Here is a 23,485-nt window from a genome sequence, read left to right as displayed (position 1 = left end):
AGAATGAGCAGGCGTTAAATAATGGAATAGGTCCAAAAGATAGTCAGTTAATTCTATGGAGAATATTTCAAATTGATTAAGGCAAGGAGAGTACATTTTGAATTTCATGAAATGAGATGTGTATGGAACAAAAGGTGATCGAATGCAGCTATTTAGGGTGAATTTTAAATGTTTGAAGGAGAAAAAGTCAAGACCCCAAGTAACATAGAACTTCCAAGTTTGAAGGAACTTCTATTACAATAGAATCCATATTGAGCAGAAATCCACTGTCTATCTGACAAATGGTCATCTACCTTTCATTTGCAGATAACATAGCTAATCCAGAAGCTTACAGATTTTCAGAAGTAAATTATGAGATAAAATCATTTCACTTCTATGGAGCTTAGTTCCCTAATTTATAAAGTGGGGTGAAATTGAGTTTTCCTATAATATTAGGATATTTTTCTTTATGGTTCTTTGAAATCTATGGTTTTGAAATTTTTATAACTTTCCTAAAAGATTTTCACAATCAAGTGAAACTAGTACTGTGAAAAGTACAATGTACTTATACACTTCAATAACAATACTATATGAGGATCAATTCTAATGGAAGTGGCTATCTTTGGCAATGAGAGGTTCCAATTCAGTTTCATTTGAGCAGTGATGAAGAGAACCAGCTATACCCAGTGAAAGAACACTGGGGTGGACCGCAACATAGCAGTTGCACTCTTTGTTGTTGTTTGCTTGAATTTTTGTTTTTCTTCCCAAGTTATTTTTACCTTTCTAAATCCTATTTTTCTTGTGCAACAAGATAACTGTATAAATATGTATACATATATTGTATTTAATGTATACTTTAACATGTTTAACATGTATGGGACTGCCCATCATTTAGGGGAGGGGGTAGAGGGAAGGAGGGAAAAGTTGAAACAGAAGTGTTTGCAAGGGTCTTTGTTGAAAAATTGCTCATGTATATGTTTTGTCAATAAAAAACTATATGATAAAAAATGTACAATGAATGTGAGACACATTTATGCAGACTTTCCAATTTTACCTATAGAATTTGTGCAGAGGCTGAATGACTACTTGTTGGAAATTTTAAAAAAAGATTTCTAAGCCAATCAGTTGTATCCTTAGGCCTTGACATATACAAAGGGAAGAAATTTTAGAGGACAGATTTGGAAATCATATCAATATTTATTAAGCACCTATTATATACCAGTTACTGTGGTAAATGTTAGGGATAGGTATTTCTTACTTGTTTAGCATGAAAAATAAGTTCCTATATCCAAGGGATTTAGGGTATAATTTTTTAAAAATAGAGATAATGAGGCAGAGGAATCCATTTTCCCCAAATAGGGTTTGGGAGAGGATATTATATACTTGTGATATTCCTTGTGTTTTGATGTTTAACATTCTTTCAGATCATTGCAAATTGATTTTTTTTTATATTTTGGAAAGAACTGAAGACATAGTAAGTAATATCACAAATTATACTTTATTAGTGAATCTGTAAACTGTGGTCATCCTCTTGATATAATGATAGACAGTGTACTGGTGATGTTATTGATAGAGGAAATGGGAAACTACTTGTCAAGGCTATCGGGCATTAGAGCATTAAGAAGATTTTCTTGTTATTTATTTACATATTATTTAGTTGTTTCAGTCATATTGAAATTTTTGTGATTCCAGTTGTGGTTTTCTTGGCAAGGATATTGGAGTAGTTTGCCATTTCCTTCTTTAGCTTATTTTATAGATGAGAAAATTGAGTCAAACAGGGTGAAGTGACTTGCTCAAGATCTCACAGTTAATGAATTTCTGAGGACTGATTTGTTTTCCTCATTTCAGGCCTATAACTTTGTCGACTGTGTCACTTAGCTGCCCATGAACTAAGATAAAAATAAATATTAACATGTTTTTTTCTTAACCATCTACTATGTACCAGCTATTGTGTATGAAGCTGAACACAAACATAGAAATAAATTGATCCCTACCCTCAGAGATCTGATTTTTTAATCAGAGAATACCATATTGTGCAAATAAGCATTTTGCAGACACTGGACAAAATTCAACATCATTACTAAGGTTTTGTTGCTGACTATATACATCATAATGAGAGGATTCCAGGCAAGACCAGTGGAGAACAATAACCTTGGAGTCATTCTTTTTTCTTCTGTTGAGTCTCAGATTCAAACCAGAAAAGATCATGGTAATTTCTAATCCTATGTCAGGTAATTATATTGGTCATATAGTGTGATCTCAACTCTAGATACAAAAGTGAAAAAAGGGAACAATCTTAGCTTGGAAACACTGGGTTTTGTAATGACATGGGTTTTATAGCCTCTGGCTGTAGAATTGACAGCCTACTTTTTTCAAGGAGAGGGCTTTCCTTCTCCTCCCTCCCCCTCACAAAGCTTAGTAGATACAACAACTAGAGTCCAGCAACAACCATGAGAACTGCAGAATAGGGAGCAGAGAGGCCAAAGAAAGACAATCTGAGGGCAACAGAAATGAAATATCTCTATGGGAGGGGTGGGGGGACAAAAAGTAAGATGACTTATCTAGGTCTAGATCCATCAGAGTACCCATTAGAAAACCAGAAACCACCTGGTCCCAGGTCCATTTCCACCAAAAAAATACTAAAAAGAACCTTTTCATTTTGGGGCCTCTCATGTTTTGTGAGTGATAGTGATGCTTTTGCTGTTCTTGATGTCTAGTTGATTTTCTGGTTGTAAATTAGACCTGTTCAAAAGTGTATATTGGGGCAGCGAGGTGGTACAGTGGATAGAGCACCAGCCCTGAAGTCAGGACAACCTGAATTCAATTTTGATCTCAGAAACTTAACACTTCCTAGCTGTGTGACCCTGGGCAAGTCACTTAACCCCAATTGCCTCAGGGGAAAAAAAAGAAAAAAGGTATATAGATTTCATAAATTATTAATATTTTATCACAGGCCTTTACATTTATATAAGGCTACTCTGTTACTCCAATGTTACTCTAATATTCTTAAAAAGAAAAAAAAAAGCTGCCCTTTTTGTAGGCAATTAATTGCCTGTGTTATTTTTTAATGTGATCCATGACCACCTTATAAAATGTTTTATCCTAAAAATTTTGCCAAATCTGTTATACATTGATCACTTCCTAAGTATTTAGGTCGTTGTTGTCCCTGAGAGGGAGGAAGACATTAGTTTATGATAAATTGATAAATTCCATCAAATATCTGTTACCTATATTGAGATGGGTACTGAGATTCAGTAGTAATTAGATGGGAAAACTGGGTCATTGAGAGAGTATAAATAATTTATATGATGCAGGTATTTGAATTGTTTTTATGTAGACAGCTTTTACTATATTATTTTAAATTTTTAATACTACTTTTAACTGTCCATGAGATAGATGGCAGTTATAATTTAGCAAAGTAGATGGTCATGGTTCCGAAATATTTACACATGGTTTTTACATGACATGATTATCTTGATCAGTCTAGTGGTGAGAATAACAGTATACTTTAAGTCATCCCTGCTGATTATGATATGATTTAGGACTGTGAAGAAACTATATGTAATTCTATCTTGTGTGAAGCAACCAGGTAACATTCTCAAAGCTCTCATTGATCTTGTTCTCTTTTGAACACTTAAAACTCTTGTAATCTTAAAATTTTATGGATATGTTTTGCTTTTATATTCCTTATATTTTCTGCCCAGAGAACCATTTCTTAGTATTTTAAGAAAATAAAGAAGAGAAAGAAAAAAGAAGCCTATAAAACTAGCATATTATAAGTGGTATTCACCATCTGTGGTTCTCAGTCTTTGTAAAGGAATGAGGGACATATTATAGCATTTGGTTCTGATTGTTTTTGTTATATTTTATAAACATTTTAAATTTTGTGATCATTGTATATATTATTTTTCTGGTTGTTACTAAGAAGCAGGAAGGTATTACCTTGGATAGAGGTATAGAGTTGGAGTTGGGAAGACATGATTTCAAATCCTGCTTCACACACTAGGTTTGTGAACTTGGAAGAGCTATTTAATCATTTATTTATCTTAGTTACCTAATTTGTAAAATGAGAATGATCATAGCAACTATCCTCCAAAGCTTGTTGTAAGAATAAAAAGAAATATTTGTAAAGCAAATTTTGTTATACAAAAAAAGGATTATACTAACATCAGTTCATATAGATCTATGCATCTTTGTGTTCATCATATTCAGTGTTTCTTATAGCACATTTATAAATGTTTATATACTTTATTTGTTTAACCATTCTTCAGTCAAAGGACATTCACATCATTTCTAGTTCTTGGATTCTGAAAAAAATTATTGTTATGACTATTCCTATGTACATGGAGCTTTTTTATTACTGATTTTGTGTAATATCTGTATAACATTGGGTATTTTAGTCACTTTCTTTTGAATTCTAAATTGCTTTACAGGAAAGTTAGATGAATTCACAGCTCCAACAAAATGTATGGATGTGTCCTCTCAATAGTGACTATACCTATTTTTTGGTAATTTTTGCTAATTTACTGTGTAGAACTTTCTATTTCTATTTAACAAGAATTGTGTGGAAATATGGAAAGCATTATGGCAGAAATTTGACTTAGACCAATATCTTACACTAATCTACAATAAATAATAAAAAAAATTGTGACATGATTCTCTTTTTTTCTTTTCTTTTCTTTTCTTTTTCTTTCTTTTTTTTTTGTATTACAGCTTTTTATATATAAAACATATGCATGGGTAATTTTTTAACATTGATCCTTGCAAAAACTTCTGTTTCAACTTTTCCCCTCCTTCCCTTCACCCCCTCCCCTAGATGGCAGGTACATGTTAAATATGTTAAAGTATATGTTAAATGAAATATATGTATACATTATTTATACAGTTATCTTGCTATACACAAAAAATTGGATTTAAAAAGAAAGTAAAAATAACCTGAGAGAAAAAAAAAAACAAATATGTAAGCAAACAATAACAAAGAGTGGAAATGCTATGCTGTGGTTTATACTCATTTCTCAGTGTTTTTCCTCTGAGTGTAGATGGTTCTGTTCATTATACAGATCAATTGCAACTGATTTGAATCTTCTCATTGTTGAAGAGAGCCACATCCATCAGAATTGATCATCATGTAGTATTGTTTTTGAAGTGTATAATGATCTCCTGGTTCTGTTCATTTCACTTAGCATCAGTTCATGCAAATCTCTCCAAACCTCTCTGTATTCATCCTGATCATTTCTTAGAATAATAATATTCCATAACATCCATGTACCAAAATTTATTCAGCCATTGGTGGGCATCCATTCAATTTCCAGTTTCTAGCCACTATGAAAAGAGCTGCCACAAACATTTTTGCACCTTCGGGTCCCTTTCCCTTCTTTAATATTTCTTTGGGATATAAGACCATCAGTGTTGCTACTGCTTTCCTTAAGAAACCAATGTCAAGTTTTGTACATTGTCTCAATAGCTAACAAAAGTGTTTTGATATAGTGTCTTGGAATTCCTATCTCTCTTTAAGCACTCCCTCCTTTGAAACATGTTGCCCTCTATTGTGTCCCCCTCCTAATCACTTTCTAGTATCTAACATATATCCTATGTATGTTATACATGAATATCTTATATATTCTTAGTTATTGCTTCATTTTTGTATTTATATGCTATGCTTGGTGTAAGCTCTCGCACGTAGATAATTTAATAATGTTTGTTGATTGGTAATTGGCCAGTTACTAGTCATCTGTAATGTCTGTCTCCTATAAGTAGCTACTATAAGTATGGATGAATTATCTGAAATGATTGCTCATCTAACTATACACCAAAATATGGACAGTAGTCAATCTTTTTATTTATTTGGAATTTCCCAGATGGATTGTTAGGCCATTTGTGAAATTGATACCTGATAGAAATAGAATAGAAAGATAAACCTTTCATATAGAGATTTATAAGGAAGCAAGCACTCTCTGTCTTTGTTTCTGTTCCCCCCCCCCTTCCTCTGATTTTGAGAATTTTATACAATCAGCAAATTATTATCCACTAATAGGAATATTTGAAGTAGTAGTATCAAACTCAAATAGAAAGAGATCCTTATGAGACAAACATTTACTTGGAAAACCACAAATTAAAATTTTATTTATTAAATCTTTTCCAATTTCATTTTAATCTGATTTGGATAGCACTCAGGAGCAAGCTGAAACTTGACTCTTCTGATTTGATGGGCCTCATCATCTAGAGAGAAGCCCTATTTCATTTGGATTCATCACTGGACATTGCCTATGACAACGGCAAACACTATTGACAGGCATTTTTCATGTTTTATTTTTACATTGATATGGATAGTTGAAAAACTATTGAGTCGTTATTTCTCTTTTGTCTATTATTGATCTTAACATATGCTTGAAAGAAAACTCACAGGAAGAAATGGCTACATTTTGTTTTACCTAGTTTTATACTTTAAAAACATCAATAAACTAAGATCTTGATTTAAAAATGTATGTTGAATTTTATTGACTTGCAAGTATTTAGTGACTACTTGACAATAATTCTAATTAGTATACTCTTTTAATTTGTACATTTATGGTCAAGTTTTTAATTAACCATTTTTTGTTTGTTTCAGTGTTTTTTCACTACTATCTGAACCATATGAGTGTGTTAAAATCTTCATGAAGGATCTGAGTGCTGGAGTTGTGGTTTTATAGGAATGCTTGCATGACTTTTCAGTCTAGTGAATTTTCTTCATTTAAGCTGTAATTTTTTTTCATGACTTTTAGGCTCTTAAGCAAATCATAATTTATTTAGGATGAGATTTTCTCATCATTCCAGGCAAGACCAGTGGAGAACAATAACCTTGGAGTCATTCTTTTTTTTTTTTTTTTTTTTTTTTCTGTTGAATCACAGATTCAAACCAGAAAAGATTATGGTAATTTCTAATCCGATGTCAGGTAATTATGTTGGTCATATAGTATGATCTCAACTCTAGATATAAAAGTGAAAAAAGGAACAATCTTAGCTTGGAAACACTGGGTTTTGTAATGACATGGGTTTTATAACCTCTGGCTGTAGAATTGACAGCCTACTCTTTTCAAGAAGAGGGGCTTTCCTTCTCCCTCTCCCCCTCACAAAGCTTAGTAGATAGAACAACTAGAGTCCAGCAACAACCATGAGAACTGCAGAATAGGTTGATATTCATTGTCTTGTCATTTTATGGGGAAACCATCACTTCTCTCTTTAAATGTATGGCTTAATTTTTAAAAATAAATTCTTATTGTGATTTCATCATGTCCTCGAACCCAAATATTTTCAGAAAAACATGGCACTACTTTTATGTGAAAATAGCTAGAAATTTTTTATTTAAGGAATAAAATCTGTTTCATTATTTATTTATTAAATTTTATTTCTCTGAATTTACAGTTTTTCATGTTTTTGAAATGAGTTTTATATATATTTTGAAGAATGTCAGATTGCAGGTTTTTTTTTTCCTTTTGGAGAAGAATTATGAGTTGCTTTTGTTAATTTATTGTCATTTTAGTCATTTGCCTAGACTTAACAGAATATCCCTCATGTGAAATCTCTGCATCTTGAGCTCAATAGAAAGATAATCCTTTCATATAGTGATTGATATGAAGCAAGAATTCTCTGTCTCTTTTTCTCTTCTGTCTCTATTTTTGTCTCTTTCTCATTTCTCTTTATACATACACACATTTTAAAAATTAATAGAATCAGTGCATATACTTATTGTGTTAGCATTGTTCCATCACTGTTTAGAGCTATGAAAAATTTGGATGTAATAAATTTAAGAATGTCTTTTCTTTATGTGAAGAAAATAATTTCTTGCCTAGGATTTCAATTTTATAATAAAATGAACCCTTTTAGAATATTCTCTTATTTGTTAAATCTTTTAATAATTTCTAATGACTATAAGCACTTAGCAAAATGCCTAACACATGGTAAGTACTTATATGTTTATTGATTAATATCACGAAAGGGTAGGGTAGTTCATGTCAATAAATGAAGAAAAAAATTTATCCAGCTTACATGGAAAAACATCCTGACATAAATGAAGTTTAAAATCATTTAATATTTGTCATTTTGCCAATTAGTTTATTTATGATAGAATCATAATCTGACTTGAAGTATTAATTTTAGCCTATACTTTATTATAATAAAACCTCCCCTTGCCATTTATATTGCTATAATGCATATTTGTATTAGTATAAACTTTTAATAAGAGTACAATTTTCCACTTGGTAAAAACCATGTTTTCTGCTATTTTTATCTACCCCACAGTACCTAGGTCATACGTGGTACATAACAAGTTTCAGGAAATATTGACTGATTTGACTTTTATGTCTATGGCCCACTTTATATGCAAGACAATGAAAATCATGTCAATGAATGAAAATATGTAGGTGTATTTTTCTTCTAACCATTCCTATATTTAGCTGAGGATATAAATAATTTGTTGGTTTGAAATTATTATTTCAGATTTAGTCCTATCTAAAACAGTGTGCCCACTGTGTCTTCTCTGGTGTAGTATAGTGGAAAAACATGAAAGATAGACTTTACATCTTGATTGCTTTTGAAGTTCCCCAAACATGAAAGATATACTTTACATCTTGATTGCTTTTGAAGTTCCCCTAGTAATTTACTACCTTAACCTTTTTTTTTTTTTAGGCAAAAAAAAAAAAAATATATGATGCTTATTATTTGTCAGGCATGATGCTAAGTTCTTTATGATTAATTGTTTTAATATTTTGCTCTCAGAACAATTTTGGGAGATAAGTGACATTATTCCCATTTTACAGATAAGTAAACTGAGGCAAGCAGGTTAAGTGACTTGCCTGGAATCACACAGGTAGTAAATGTCAGAGACTAAATTTGAACTCAGGCCTTCCTAGATTTCATGTCCAATGCTCTTGTGCGTGGTGGTCTCTTCTTTAATATAATATAATGGTACTCTCTGGGAGCAAGTTTCTTGGGGAGGTTTTCGAGAGGCAGCCTTAATATTAGTTCAGATCAATAATCACTCCAAAATATCATCCATATAATGTAACAATATTACTTTTGGAAATGCTTTTCTTACTGGAGTAAGAGCAGCAGCAATATACATTTGGCACATAGTAGGGCTATTTTTCATTCCCTGTGGCAAAATTGTCCATTCTTATCTTTTATAAGGCTCAGCTAAATTAACACTGGGCACTGAAAAGGCAAATCTTTTCATATCCTCCTTATCTAGAGGGATAGAATAGAAACAATCCTTGATGTCTATAACCCAAAGAGGCCATTCTCTAGGCAACTGAGTAGGAGATGGAAGTCCAGGCTGAAGAGTTCCCATAGTTTCCATCTGTTCATTTACCTTTTTAAAATCAGTCAACATCTTCCATTTTCCAGATTTCTTTTTTATAATGAATACTGGAGAATTCCAAGGACTTAGAGAAGGTTGTAACTGTCCTTGGTCAAGTTGCTCTTGCACTATATCTACTAAGGCCTGAATTTTATCTCTTGTTAAGGACCACTGTTCTTCCCACACTGATATATCAGTTTTTCACTGAATAGAAACTGGTGAGAGTGCTGGCAAGCCTTCAACAGCAGCCCTGCCTAAAAATCCGAAGTTCTTAATTGTAATCCTATCTGCTATAAAATGTCTCTTCCCCACAGATTGATGGGGATTTTTTCAACTATAAAAGGAGTAAAAACTCCTGTTTTGCCTTCAAAAGTCCATCTCATAGGGGCAGCACTAACTTTTGCTGCTATTGATCCTCCTACACCAGACATATAGGTGTCTGCCTTAATCTTTGGCCAGTGATTGGGCCAGCTGGCACCTCTAATGACAGTATGATCTGTACCCGTGTCTACCAATCCTTTTAATGGTATTCCATCCACATAAATAGTGAGCATAGGTCAGTCATCTGTCACAGCTGCAGTCTAAAATATTCCTGGACTCTGCTGCTTGAAGTCAGAATCTGGACAACTATCATCACATTGTCTATTAGGGGTATGAAACAGTAAGTAAGCATGATGCTACTACTTCTCCTGGTTGATAAATCACAGGTTGTCTACCTGTGTTAGTGACTGGGATATTAGCTACACATTCTCCAGTTTCCCACATCAGTGTGTGGATGACCACTGTTTTGTAAGCACTCTCAAGAGTTGAAATGGTCAAGCCTATTGTGCCTGGAGGCAAGGGATCCATAGGCTGGACAGGAACAGATTTCACCTCTCCAGGGGATATCTCAGTAGTCTCTACTGCATACAACTCTGTTTTTCCTAATTGCAATCCCCTTTTCCCCTCTGATTGCCTTTTGGCTGATTGATCATATCTTACTATTGAATTTCTAAAGACTCTCTAGGTGTAACCTCAGCTGGCATCTTGCCCCACTTGGGGTTCTGAAGCTGGGCCCCGCCTCTCATTTCCCTGAGTCAATCTATATTCAGAGGCCCAGTGAAAGCCTTGGTTGTATTTTGGACATGGGGTTTTGGGTTTTATTCTCTCATCCTGTCCTCTCACTCTGTCTCTATATTTACACTGAGCTCTAAGATGTCCAACTTTTCCACACTGAAAACATTGACAATTCTCTCTAGAAGTCCCTTGCCAAGAGGGACCCTGTCTTCCCATGTTCATCATAGTTTGGGCATAATAAGCATTTGTGCCTACTGTGGCACAGCACCTTATGATATCCTCTAAAGGAGCATCGTTGTGTAGTCTCCATATAATTCTTTTGCAAACCTCATTGGCATTTTCCTTAGCCAGATGTCTGGTCATTATTTCTGTAGCTGCATTATCTCCAATGGTTCTTATTACAGCTGTTTGCAAATGTCCCACAAAATCTGCAAAAGGTTCATTGGGACCTTGCTCTATTTTTGTAAAAGCTTTACTTCCATCCTTCTGTCCAGGGAGGGAATTCCAAGCTTTTATTGCAGCCTTAGAAATTTGCTCATACACTGTTATGGGATAATAAATCTGTTCTGAATTCTCTGCATACTGATATTCACCAGCTAGTTGGTCAAAAGTGATTTGTCCAATAGCTCTGTTTGCCTATTGTATTGGGCTTGCATCCTACATAATTCATGATACTCTGAAAGCCCAAATTTTGTCTAGATTCCCTAAACATGTTCTAGCTATGGATTTCCAATTATTCGGGGTTAAAATTTCATAAGACAAATTATCTAGTAACATCTTAATATAAGATGATGTAGCCCCATAAAGAGTGCAACCTTTTTTTAAATCCTTAATTTTTTCCAAATTAAAAGGAGTGTATCTTCTCCCTTTTTGACCTAAAGAGTCGAGCTCTTCAATCACAGGATATGCATTTATAAAATCAGATATATCTTCTCCTTCATTTTTTGCCTTCATGCCTTTTCTAATCTTGTCATATTCTGCTTCACAGGAGATACTGATTGTGTTCACCTCTCTCCCTCCCCCTTCTTCTTCCACACATGAAGGTTAATTGAGAGGTGAGGGTCATGAGATGTAGAATGATCTAATTTCTCCTGCTGTGAAGTAGCACACTCAGAATTGTACTTAACTCCATTCTTATCTGATTCCTCCTCTGAGAGAGTGGGATTATGGGATCTGAGAGTGGGTTTCTGACTTGTGAATCTCATACTGAATACTGACTTGTGAATCTCCCAAAAGTGTGAACTCCATTAAGTACTTAAATACATTAGTGAGCTAGAGAATTTGCTAAGTACCATGCTAAATTAGGCAACTGATTTATCACTTTGTAAGGATTCTAACACTTGTGCCATTCTGTATTACTTGGCTATTGCTTTGTTTCCTGATCTGTAAATGAAGAAGATGATAAGAATCTCAGCATTTTTGTCAGTGCTAAGAAATTTGCTAATTAAATTTACATATGGGAAAAAGCAGTAAGCATCTTGGAGGACAATCAGGATACAAAAAGGTTTTAATGGATAATATTGGGATAGGGTCTATAATAGCTGTAAATTTAAATGTCTACATTTGTATTAAAAATCAATTATACAAGTACAAGGTGGGGAGAGTGTATATGCATAGTACCTTATTTGAAGAAAATCATCTTAGAGATCTAGTAGACAGCAGGGTTCAGTTTATGCAATATCAGTCAAGAAAGCTTATGTAGCATGAGACTACTTTAAGAGAAGTCTTTGTGTTTAGAATAAAAAGATCACATTTGTAATATTTATTAATATTTGTTAATTATTTTTATCATTATTTATTAATTATTATCTTCATTTCAAGACAAGGCAGAGAGGAAGCAGGGATGGGAGGAAAGGAGAAGCAGCTAGAATATTCTCTGAAGAATGGTTAAAAAAAAAAACAACTGGGGATTGGGGGCAGCTAGGTGGTGCAGTGGATTGAGTACCAGCCCTGAAGGCAGGAGGACCTGAGTTCAAATCTGGTCTCAGACATTTAACACTTACCAGCTCTGTGATCCTGGGCAAGTCTCTTATCCTCAATTGCTTCAGGGGGGGAAAAAAAAAGAAAGAGCTAAGGATGTTAGTCCATGAGAAATGTAGAGAAAGTGCAAGACATGTTATTTGAAAGACTATCAAATAGACAAGAAATCGGTCTTGCTCTTCATCCCAGAGAAATGAGGGGGGAAGTGTACAATTATAGATGGGAAGGTTTGGCTTAATTTGATTTAATATGTGGGGAAAAGTCCCAAAAAATTAGTCCATTGTTGAATGCATTAATTGGGAAATAGGGAATTTACCCTTCCTGAAGGTCACCAATAAGGACTAGATGATCACTTGTCAAGAATGCTATATTTGGAATTCTGTAATTAAATTAATTAGCAGCATAATGAAACATGAGTAAACAAGTAGGTCACAAAAAGTGTTTATATTAAATATTAATATTAAATATTGGGAACATATAATGTAATAATATTGATTCCATAGTCCACATTTCAAAATGTACATTATTACTTTTTATTCACACCTACTACCTATCTTCCAGCATCTTAATGGGGGGAGGGGGGGAGGGGTTGTGCAGAGAGATAAGTGTTATGTAGTGGAAAGTTACTGATCCTCGGAGATTTTATCTATGTGACTGAGAAAGCTTCACTTTTTTAATACATAAAATGGGAATAAAAGTATCTGTACTTGATATCTAACAAAGATGAGAAACTATGTGTATATGTGTGTATGTATGTGTGTGTGTGTATGTATATGTGTATACCTGTGATTGTAAGGATCAGAGAAACTTCTTTCCCAGTGCCTTAGTCTTAAGAGAATTGTCTAGGACAAAGAAATATAAAATAACTTGTCCACAGTGACCCAAGTATCACATGTCACTTCAAAGCCAGTCTGCCATCCATCTTGCCTTTAATGTAAACAAATTGTTGTGCAAACCTGAAAGTGCTCTAAGAATATGTGGGATATTATGTGTCCTCTAAATGTGATTCCAAACAAAGACATCTATGGTAGATTAGAATGGATTGCTTCCCCGCCCCCCCACCCCAAACACTAAAATCCTTTGAGTGTGTTTGTAGGATTTTCATTCATTGATTATCTAAAAGAAGAATATATTGATATATCTCTCTTCTCATACTTTTAAATGTTTTAATCTAAAATGAAATATTCAATGATTTTAATATTATAATAGTAATAGTATCCAACTTTAGTGACATTTGAACATTTGAACATCGTATCTTATAGAGACAATGTTACTAATGGTAGGCTCAAAGCTAGGCCCTTAATGTATGTTAAATTAACTTACACTTATAGTACATCTGTCTATTGGCTACTTCCCCACTAGACACTCTTCCCAAACTTCGTCTTCCTCACCTCCACCCAATCTTATCCTCTTATTTCTCTTTTCCCTCTTCCTCTTTTCTATTTATATTAATTCTATTATGGTGCACTTTGGTCTATGATGTTTCCATCTTTTGCATCTTAAATAGATCTACATGTGAACCTAATAACCATTTATAAAATGTGTTTTATAGGGACATAATTCTCATGCCAAGTTCTGAGTTTATCTTTTTTTTTAAAGATGTCTATAGAAAGGGGGACATTACTGACATTATTGCCTGATGGTTCTTGCAATAAGGGAATTATTCCCCTTTAGCTAGGGAGATAATTAACTTCCTGCCTGACTTCTCCAGTGGAGTGGAGCTGGCCATTTGTTCTGTAGTCAATAGGTGATGCCATGAAGCAAAGGAGGAGTTGATTCTACTCCAGGCCACTTTTCTTCTTCTCCATCTAGAAAGTTTGAACATATACTTTTCATTAGTTCCCACCTTTCCATAACTTCCCTTTCCTTCTGAGGCTGGAATTTTGCCTGAGGTCCCTTTGATTTGAGCAGCCATGCCCAGATCTAATAGTTGAACTCACTTCCAGCCTGGAGCAAATGACTATCCACATGTATAACTTTCTTTGCTAACTTCAGAAGTTTATGTACAATTTAAAAAAAAAAATAGAAAACAAGTTTTAACAAAGTAATCACAGCTCAGAACTCCCAAGTTAGGAAAATTCTTGATATTGGGACAGAGATTTAGATTCTAATTATTTTTTTAAAATGTATATTTTTCTAGTCATTGCTTTCTATCTACCATTTTATTTTTCCTGGAATTGGCTAAATATATAAAGGCATTAAATATACACCAATCACAATTAATGATGGATTTTCATGTAAAGGAAAAATGCTTTTCAAGAAATATATGAAATAAAAAAAAAATAAGACTTAAAGGACATGAAAACTTAGGAGCAAAATGCTGTTAATTGCAGGTAGAGATAAAACAGAGAGAAGGAATATTCAAAACACATCACCAGTTCCAGAATTTTATTGGGGAGAAACATTTAAACCATATTCTTCAAGATTTTTTTAAAAAGTGAAGGTGATGAATGGGAAAAGTGCCAGCAGTATATACATTCCCTTTGTCAAAGTCTATCATCAAGTCTTGGTTCTAATCTTCCCTTCCTTTCCCTGATTCCTACAGATAGATCTAGTCTGATCCTAATCTGGGGGAAGTCTACTCCCAGGTTCAGACCTCAATCATGAGGGATCAGTCTTTTCCTGGGCTGAGGGATAGGACAGTATCAGCCTAATCATTATGGGAAAGTTGATCTCTATGGATAATAACCATGAAGGAACCTAGGTATTGTAGTGAAAGGATGATTTTCATTGCCAAAAGAAGTTCATTTTATTGATGTATGGTTTAATTATAAACTTATGGAAGTCAATTAAAAATACTGTGAACTGAGGACAAATAGGTGGGGCAGTGGATAGAGCATCACCCCTGAAATCAGGACCTGGACCTGACTTCAAATCTGATCTCAGATATTTAATACTTCCTAGCTATGTGACCCTGGGCAAGTAATGTAATCCCAATTGCTTCAGTTAAAGTACTATGAACTGGCTGAAAGCTAGCTAAACCCTTCTTGAAGGAGATGAAGGATTGGAATTGATGGGGGAATTCTGCCTGGTGAATTGAGATTTAGTAGTAATATGCCTACATTTATTCTAACACTTTAAATACTTTGCTGTAGCAATGTTAAGTTTAAATATCACCAACTCACACAAGTGAGTAGAATAAGTAGGCCAGAAATGTGTGATAGACACATCGTCACAACAACAGATTAGAACTAAAAGGCCAGACTCTTCAAGCTGCTTGGACAGAGATCTTTTTGGATAAGTTGGCTGATAATCACACATTCTCTAGGGATTGTATCCTTTTTGCTGTATTTAATGTCCAGTGGACCCTTCCACTCTAGAGATTATCTTTCTGTGAATCATTAAATTACAAAGATCACACATGAAGCCTCAAATTAAATGTCACAGTACAGCAAATTTATAACTAAAAGAGTAGATATTATATGCATTCCTATTCTGTTTCGTTTAGATCAATGACAATACATTCTTCTATATTCTATATCCTATGCATTTGTACATATTGGTGAGATTAAACACAATTTTAATATTTTATATATAAATCTTAACAAAAAGTTATAGGATTGTAGAAACCATGTAGTCCAATCCTCTAATTTTATGAAGACAGTTAAGACCCACGGGAGTTAAATAACTTGCTCAAAAGCAAAAAAAAAGTGAAAAATTTTAGTGATAATGTAAAAAATAAAGACTATCCAAAAACTTGTCACTTTTAGATATCTTTACTTTTTTAATTATCAAAATGCAATTCAATTATACTTCATCCATGTATCATTAAATCTATTATCATAAAATGGAACAAAATTATCTTTTAAAGAATGCTCTTTTAATACATTTACTTATTAGTCTGTTCTAATATGTTAAAAAGGGGAAAAATCCTTCACTTGCTATCTGAGAATCTGCATCTTCTGTGACAGTCTGGAATGAACACTTAACATTTAAAATTTCTTCTGAAGGTAGAATTACCTCATCCCCACAAAAATTAACTAACTTCCTTGTGCACATTTAAATTGAGCAGATAAATTTGACATATGAACTTTGAGGAAAGTATTAAGAAATCTCAATAAGGTAAATAAATAGTTTTACCATATAAACTAATCTTTTTTTTAATATTTAAAGGTATATAAGTAAAAAATGCCAAACAACCTAAACTTAAAATTAGAATTTTTCATTTTATTTATCTTTATAATAAAGAACAATTCTTCTTAGCTTTTCTGAGAATATGAGATGCTGTGATTTTTTAATATAGAAGCTGTGACTTAAGGCTGATGACCGCGCTAGCACCCTGGCACCTAGGATGGAAGCAGATTCTCCACAATCTCCTCCTTCCTCAACCACCAAAGTGACTCTGGCTAGTCTTACTGTACCCCCTAGTACCTCCTACAATTCTCTGTATACACCGATTATCGAGCCAGCACAGGATAGTGGGAAGGGCCATTCTCCAAGCACATTCCCATAGAGTATTGTCCAATCAGTAATTAGCCCTAAGTGCTTGAACCATCCTCAGTGCAATGACTCAAGAGTTTCAGCCCTCTACACTTAAGAAAAAGATAAAATTAAGAAATTCTATGTAAAATTCCTTGAGTGGGAAATTTCCTATTTCATTGAAAATATTTGATTGATATATAACTTTTTTTGCACCTAGACTTGAGGAGTGAACTTAACAGGTTAATGTGAGCCTCAGCTTCCCTTATGAGTTGACTATTATTGAGAAACATGAAGTATATGTGGGCTTTTTTTTTTTTACCTCTCATATAACCTGCAGCAAGTATTAAAGAATAATGTGTTTACTTACAGTAAAGTATAGATTTAAGAAGACTTTATAAAGTTACATTTGGAAGGCATAGAACATATCATGGGATGTTTTAGCCAGCTGATTTAAGTTTCAAATGGACCCTATATGGCTTGTTTGTTCTTCCCCGTTTTACTCTCATTGGTTGCTGGGTAAAGAATTGTGAATAAGGATAGATATTTTTTCAAACTTTCTTAACCTATTTTAAGGTAAACCGTTAGTACTATAATTTGGCAGCTATTAAGTTTGATAACAACTTTTGACAAAGGGAGCATCTCTAAATGTACAGAGACTCAGTTATAATACTAGAATATTGCTTTATAAATTAAATGAACTTGCCCTGTTTTTGGAAAGCTTCCATTCAAAATAGTAGCCAGTACTCTTTTGCATATGATGTTATAAACTGAACCATGTCTGTTCATTTCTGTCTTTCATCCTTTGTTAGTGAACTTGAATATACAGAAGGTAGGCCATAGTTTTTATCTTCATTACGAAGCTTCTTTACCAAATATTATTCTTAGAAAATGACTTTTGAAAACATATAAAAATTATTAACAGTAAACAATGAAAACATGATTCTTAAGAAATCCTAAAAATATAGGAAACACAATTATTTCTGAAAGGACAAGGGTAATAGAGATGTCTTTTAGTCCAGGTGGGGAAAAAAGCAAATAAGGATTTATTAAGCACCCATTTATGTGCTAGGTATTGAGCTAAGCATTTTATATCTATTTTCTCTTTTGCTCCTCATATAACAATCCTATAAGGTAGATGCTATTATTTCTCTTGTAGGACTTAGGAAATAGAGGCATTGTCATAAAACTGTTAAAGGTTCACAGAAATATACAATCTTGAAATCTTCCTAACTTAATATCTGCCTCTAGTTGGGACTCTACTTGGGATTAGTTGTATGTGAGGTTTTGTGGAATCTCCAAATTCTAGTAGAGTACTTTTTTTTTAAAGAAAAGATAATTAAACACTAATCAACCTGATAGCAGAATCTCTTTCTATGGTTTATTACTCCAGAAAAGAAAGGCAGCATGAGGAAACCAGAGTCAACTCAGACCCATTGAGGTCTGAGACAGTATATGTATATGTATATGTATAACAAGCTCTGTCAATGAGAGGTATTCTCCCTGCCCCTTTTCCAATGAAGAGTTCAAGGGCCCTATTCTATTAATAAAGAGGGCCCACTTTCCTCAGTAGAGCTAAGTATGGGAGGGATGAGTTTTGCTACATCTGTCCCCAATCCCCTATTTCCAAATAGCCAGAATATAAATGTATGTTAGCTCCAACTTTGATAATATTAAGTATGACAAAATAAGCAATCTGTATCGTTGGTAGGGAATGGAGAGAGAAAGGATTCATGTGGCCAAGGACTTGATGTAGATACAATGGAAAGGGTGCTGGATTTGGAGTCATAAGTATCCTGGCTTTTGAGTCCTGCCTCAAATAGCTTTATGAGACTTTCTTTAACTGTGAAATTTGAATAACAGTTGCCATAGTACCCCACATCACAAACTTGAGGTAAAGATCTAATGAATGGTGTCTAATGAATGATACATGCATATTGCTTTGAAAACTTTATGATGCTGTTATTATGAAAGTTGGTAGAATTTTATTGAAGTAACATTAATACTTTTTAGAAAAGTAGGAATTGCTGGACCATTAATGTGCAGTAAAAAGCATGAGTCAACCTGAATATGCAGAAGGTAGGCCATATTTTTTATCTTCATTACAAAGCTTCTTTACCAAATATTATTGTTAGAAAATGATTTTTGAAAACATATAAAAATTATGTCAAACTTAGATATTGAGTTGAATTATAGAGATGCTATTAGTGAACTTGAGAAAATGATGGTCAGTAGGAGAGGTGATATGTTCATGAAGACTAAACTGTTCCAGTTTTCAAAAAGGGTCGTCAAATGGATTCTTTAAACTATAAACTTACAGATTTAAAAATAATCACACAGGCAGGTTGGATGATATGACTGAGGTGGGGGAGGAAATCTTTAGACCTCGTTGGTGACTCCCACTCCTTAGTCATCATCTCTTTACTCCTCTACCCAGATGCCTCAACATTGGAGTAAGGGGGAACCTCAAGGTTACACTGATGAATTCCCATAAATGAGGACAAGGAGCTGGAGGTGGAAACATTGTATTCTGTTCATGAAGGCAATGAAAATTTCTCAGAACTAAATCCAGTTTAATTTCAGTATAGTATGGTTGAAAATGGTGATCCAAAACCTTCCTAAAAGAAGTTTCTTTGACCAAAATATATCCACAAATAGCTCCTGTTATATTTATGCATTCTTTTCTCAACAATTCCATATCAGCTGTAAAGCAAAATATTCTGGCTAACTTAGAACAAGAAATGAAACTTAATCTTGTGACTGGGAACTGGAGGCAAGATGGTGACGAAAAGGCAGGGACTAGATCGAGCTCTCCCTAGAACCTCTTTGAATATCTTTAAATAATACCCTAAAAAAAATTCTGGGTGGTAAACCCACAAAAGGATAATTGGAAACACTTTTCCAACCTAAGATAGCTTAGAAAGTTGGCAAGAAAGGTCTGTCACCTTGGGATAAGAGATGGGCACAGTCTAGTCGGGTCCCACCAGCCATAGACCAGGCCTGCCTCACTAAACCAAAAGTAGGTTTTGGGAGTCACTGAATGAACAGTGGCTACAACTACTTCTGAAGTTCTCAGTCTACAGACAATAAGGTAGGGTTGAATAACTGGTCAAAAGGAGATTATAAAGGTGTCTCGGCTGGCAATGGGGTCAGGATTCTGGGTTGCAGTCCTGGGTGACATGACCTCGTTCATATAGCATAATTGCTATTTTTAGCTTTTCCAGTTTTGCTTTTTAGGGTAGATCCAGTTATACTTAAATGCTTAACCACATCAACTGAGTTCCAACCTCCTAGAATTTCACCTTTGTGATTTCTGTTGTCTTCCAGCTTTGGTTTCTGAGTTTTGGGAAGCTTTAAAAATTTTTTTTTCAAATTGGAAATTCTATTTGAAACAATGTTGCTTATTGAGATCATATAGTTTGGTGTGTCATTGAATAAGTACATTTAGGACTGTCTTTTTTATTATATTGGCTTGGCCTACCCACAAATAATTAATATTTCTCCAGTTGTTTAGAACTGTCTTTATTTTTTTGAAGAATATTTTATAATTATTGATATAAAACCTGGTTTTACCTTAGCAGGTGAATTCCCAAATATTTTATATTATCTGGAATTATTTTAAATAACTTTTTATTGACAGAACCCATGCCAGGGTAATTTTTTACAGCATTATCCCTTGCACTCACTTCTGTTCCGATTTTCCCCCTCCTTCCCTCCATCCCCTCCCCCAGATGGCAAGCAGTCCTATACATTTTAAATAGGTTACAGCATATCCTAGATACAATATATGTGTGCAGAACTGAACAGTTCTCTTGTTGCACAGGGAGAAATGAATTCAGAAGGTATAAATAACCCGGGAAGAAAAACAAAAATGCAAGCAGTTTATATTCACTTCCCAGTGTTCTTTCTTTGGATGTAGCTGCTTCTGTCCATCCTTGATCAATTGAAACTGAGTTAGATCTCTTTGTTGAAGAAATCCACTTCCATCAGAATACATCCTCATACAGTATCCTGGTTCTGCTCATTTCACTTAGCATCAGTTCATGTAAGTCTCGCCAGTTATCTGGAATTATTTTAAGTGGAATTTTTCTTTTTATCTCTTCCTACTGAGTTTAAATTGAGAGTATATAGAAGTGATAATGATTTGTGTGAATTTATCTTAAAGCCTGGAATTGTGCTAAAGTTAATTGTTTCCCCTTGTGCAAATTCATTTGGATTTCAACTCTATTCCAATCAATATTAATCACTTTGATACAATCATATCAAAGTTCTGTATATAAGGCCCCAGGGCTGCAGATTTTAAGTTCCTTAACTGTAGGAAGTTAAATAAAGGCCTTTCACCCTTGTTTTTCCTTGTCATGGTGACCAGGTCCAGCATAGCAGAGATAATATCTCCATAGAAAGTCCCTCAAAATTATATAATATATATTTACCATTGGACCAATCCCTTGTCTAATAGGAGCAGATGATTATTTTATGACTACTTAGGTCATCCAAGTTGTACCAAGTCATACCAGCTTGTACCATTTCCTTTTGCCCAATGTAAGAAGCTTATCTTTCTTATGTGGAAATACTGAATTTGGATTCCTGCTAATATCTTATTTTGCTCATTTTAGCTTATGTGTCATATATCAATCAGGGGCATTGTACCAAATGCAGAATAATGCCATTGATTGACATGTGACACATATTTTTAAGTAGCCCTATAAAAATAAGAATCTCACATCACAAAGAAGATCTGAAGTATACTTTATTAAAGGGAACCTTAGACACTTTAATAAAGTGTCATTAGCTTAGAACTCTGCCTTAGTCTCTTTTATTTTGGTTGGGATAATTTCAATCCTCACAACCTTGTTGTTTTAGAATTTTCAAAGTATACCATTTCATCTACAAAAGTGATAGTTTTGTTTTTTCATTGCCTATTTTTATTCCTTCAGTTTCTTTTTCTTGTTTTATTGCCATAGCTATAATATCTAATAATCTAAAAATTAAAGAATCACCTCTAAATATTGGGAAGGCTTTAAGTTTATCCCTATTATAGATAATGCTTATTTTTGTTTTTAGAGATACCTCTTAATATTTTAAGAAAGGTTCCATTGATTCCTATACTTTAATCAGGATGGGTATTAAAATATGTCAAATGATTATTCTGTATCACTGGTAAAATAACATAATTTTTGTTGTTTTTGCTATTGATATGGTCAGTTATGTTGATAGCTTTACTAATATAGAACTAGCCACGCATTTTGGCATTTTGGAAATAGGGCATATTCTTTTTGAAATATTGCTGTAATCTACAGGAGAAAAATTCTAAATGAATTGCAAGCACCAGTCTGTGGGTCTAATTGAAATGTGTATCCTATTAGAGTATAGAAAATGAGTAGTGGAAAGTTTTCAGTGAAAGGCATTTTTTCAAATGCTACTTCATGTAGTTTTTTCCTTGTTGGACTTTTGTTGCTTTCTTTTCCAGTAGATTCAGCTATAATTGCTCTACTACTACTTTGTAATCTGGAGTGTCTTTTTTCAGTTTTAAGAGTTCATTGACTAGAAAACATGTCTAATTTGCCATCTTTTTTGGTGATGTCTTGTAGACACTAGTAACTAAAAATAAGGTTGGTAACTTTGAACAGTGAAATTTTATTTGAATGATGAGATTCAAAGCCAGACTGCAAGGGTTTGCAGATTGATGAAAAAAGAGGTAGAGGCAAGAAAAGCAGGGGATTTCGGTATAAAAAGGATGAAAGATAAAAGAAGATAGGGTCAAATAATCTGTTCCTTTATGGGGATATAGGCACCAGGAAATGGCTCAGTTGTTAAGGAGATCTATAAATTATATTGGGAGGAGGAATTATTTTGGTGCTAATTGTGGAAAAAAATAGAAAATGTATGAACTAGAAGGGCAAAGAAAAATAATAGGAGATAGCAGTAGGAGATTACAAATAAATAATTACAAATGAAGGAGGGAATAAGAATGAAGCTAAGGCAAACATGGGGCTCTCTTTGTGGGAGATAGATATTGAGATAGGAGGATTGAAGAGAAAGGCTGGCATTTGAACAGTTGCTAGAAATAAAAAAAGAAAAGAAAAGAATCAGCAATCATAGGAATCTTTGATAGTAGAGTCAAGGATATAACCATCTTTTTAATTTGGACAGTATAACGTAAATCATAGTAGATGCAGAGATTGAGTATTTGCAAACTGGTACATTACTTGTTGAAATCTTGTAATTAAAAAACAAGTCAGGATGGAATGGAACAGTTTGTGTCAGGAGCTGAACTCCTTGAAACTCTTTGAAAAAGGGTAGAGAAGAATCTAGGAAGTAGTAGATAAATAGCATCAGTGTTTGATTTGTGTGATTGATTTGGATAAAGTGAATCTTAAGGTAGAAAAGTTATTGACTGGTGGTAGTAGAAAAAGATTCTGGAAGTGATAAAGAAGAGCAAGGTGTTTTCTGATTCTCACTGTAGAACTTAAATGTAATGCATGGGAATGGAATGAAAAAAAGTATGACAAATATTGGAAAGGATAACCAGGGATCCAGGATGAGGAACCTATTTCCTCCCTTCTATCATCACAACTTCCATGAAGAGGTTTCTGTGAGTGCTAGAAGATGGAAGGACTTTATGGTATCAAAAAGTAAATTATGGTAATTTGTTTTGTAATTTTAAGCCTGTCACACAAAACTAAGTTTTGTGTTCTAAAGTTAACTAAGTTAAGG

The 23,485-nt window shown here is 33.8% G+C and overlaps 1 protein-coding gene across 3 annotated transcripts in view; it reads left to right on the top strand.

Moving 5' to 3' along the window:
- The window catches only part of PDE10A (phosphodiesterase 10A), an 815,835-nt gene that overhangs the window by 532,485 nt on the left and 259,865 nt on the right, over positions 1 to 23,485 (top strand). The window contains exon 1 of one of the 3 annotated variants that reach the window (XM_051998087.1): positions 2,161 to 2,210. The exons of the other annotated variants lie outside the window; for them this stretch is intronic. Coding sequence (XP_051854047.1) covers positions 2,186 to 2,210 — 25 coding nt within the window. The 5' untranslated portion in view covers positions 2,161 to 2,185. Of the gene's footprint in view, positions 1 to 2,160; positions 2,211 to 23,485 lie in introns of those variants that run through there. 3 annotated transcript variants of the gene reach the window in all.

This window comes from Antechinus flavipes, chromosome 4, assembly GCF_016432865.1.
Source record: "Antechinus flavipes isolate AdamAnt ecotype Samford, QLD, Australia chromosome 4, AdamAnt_v2, whole genome shotgun sequence".
Classification (NCBI taxonomy): Eukaryota; Metazoa; Chordata; class Mammalia; order Dasyuromorphia; family Dasyuridae; genus Antechinus; species Antechinus flavipes.
This window is presented reverse-complemented; position numbering and strand designations above follow the sequence as displayed.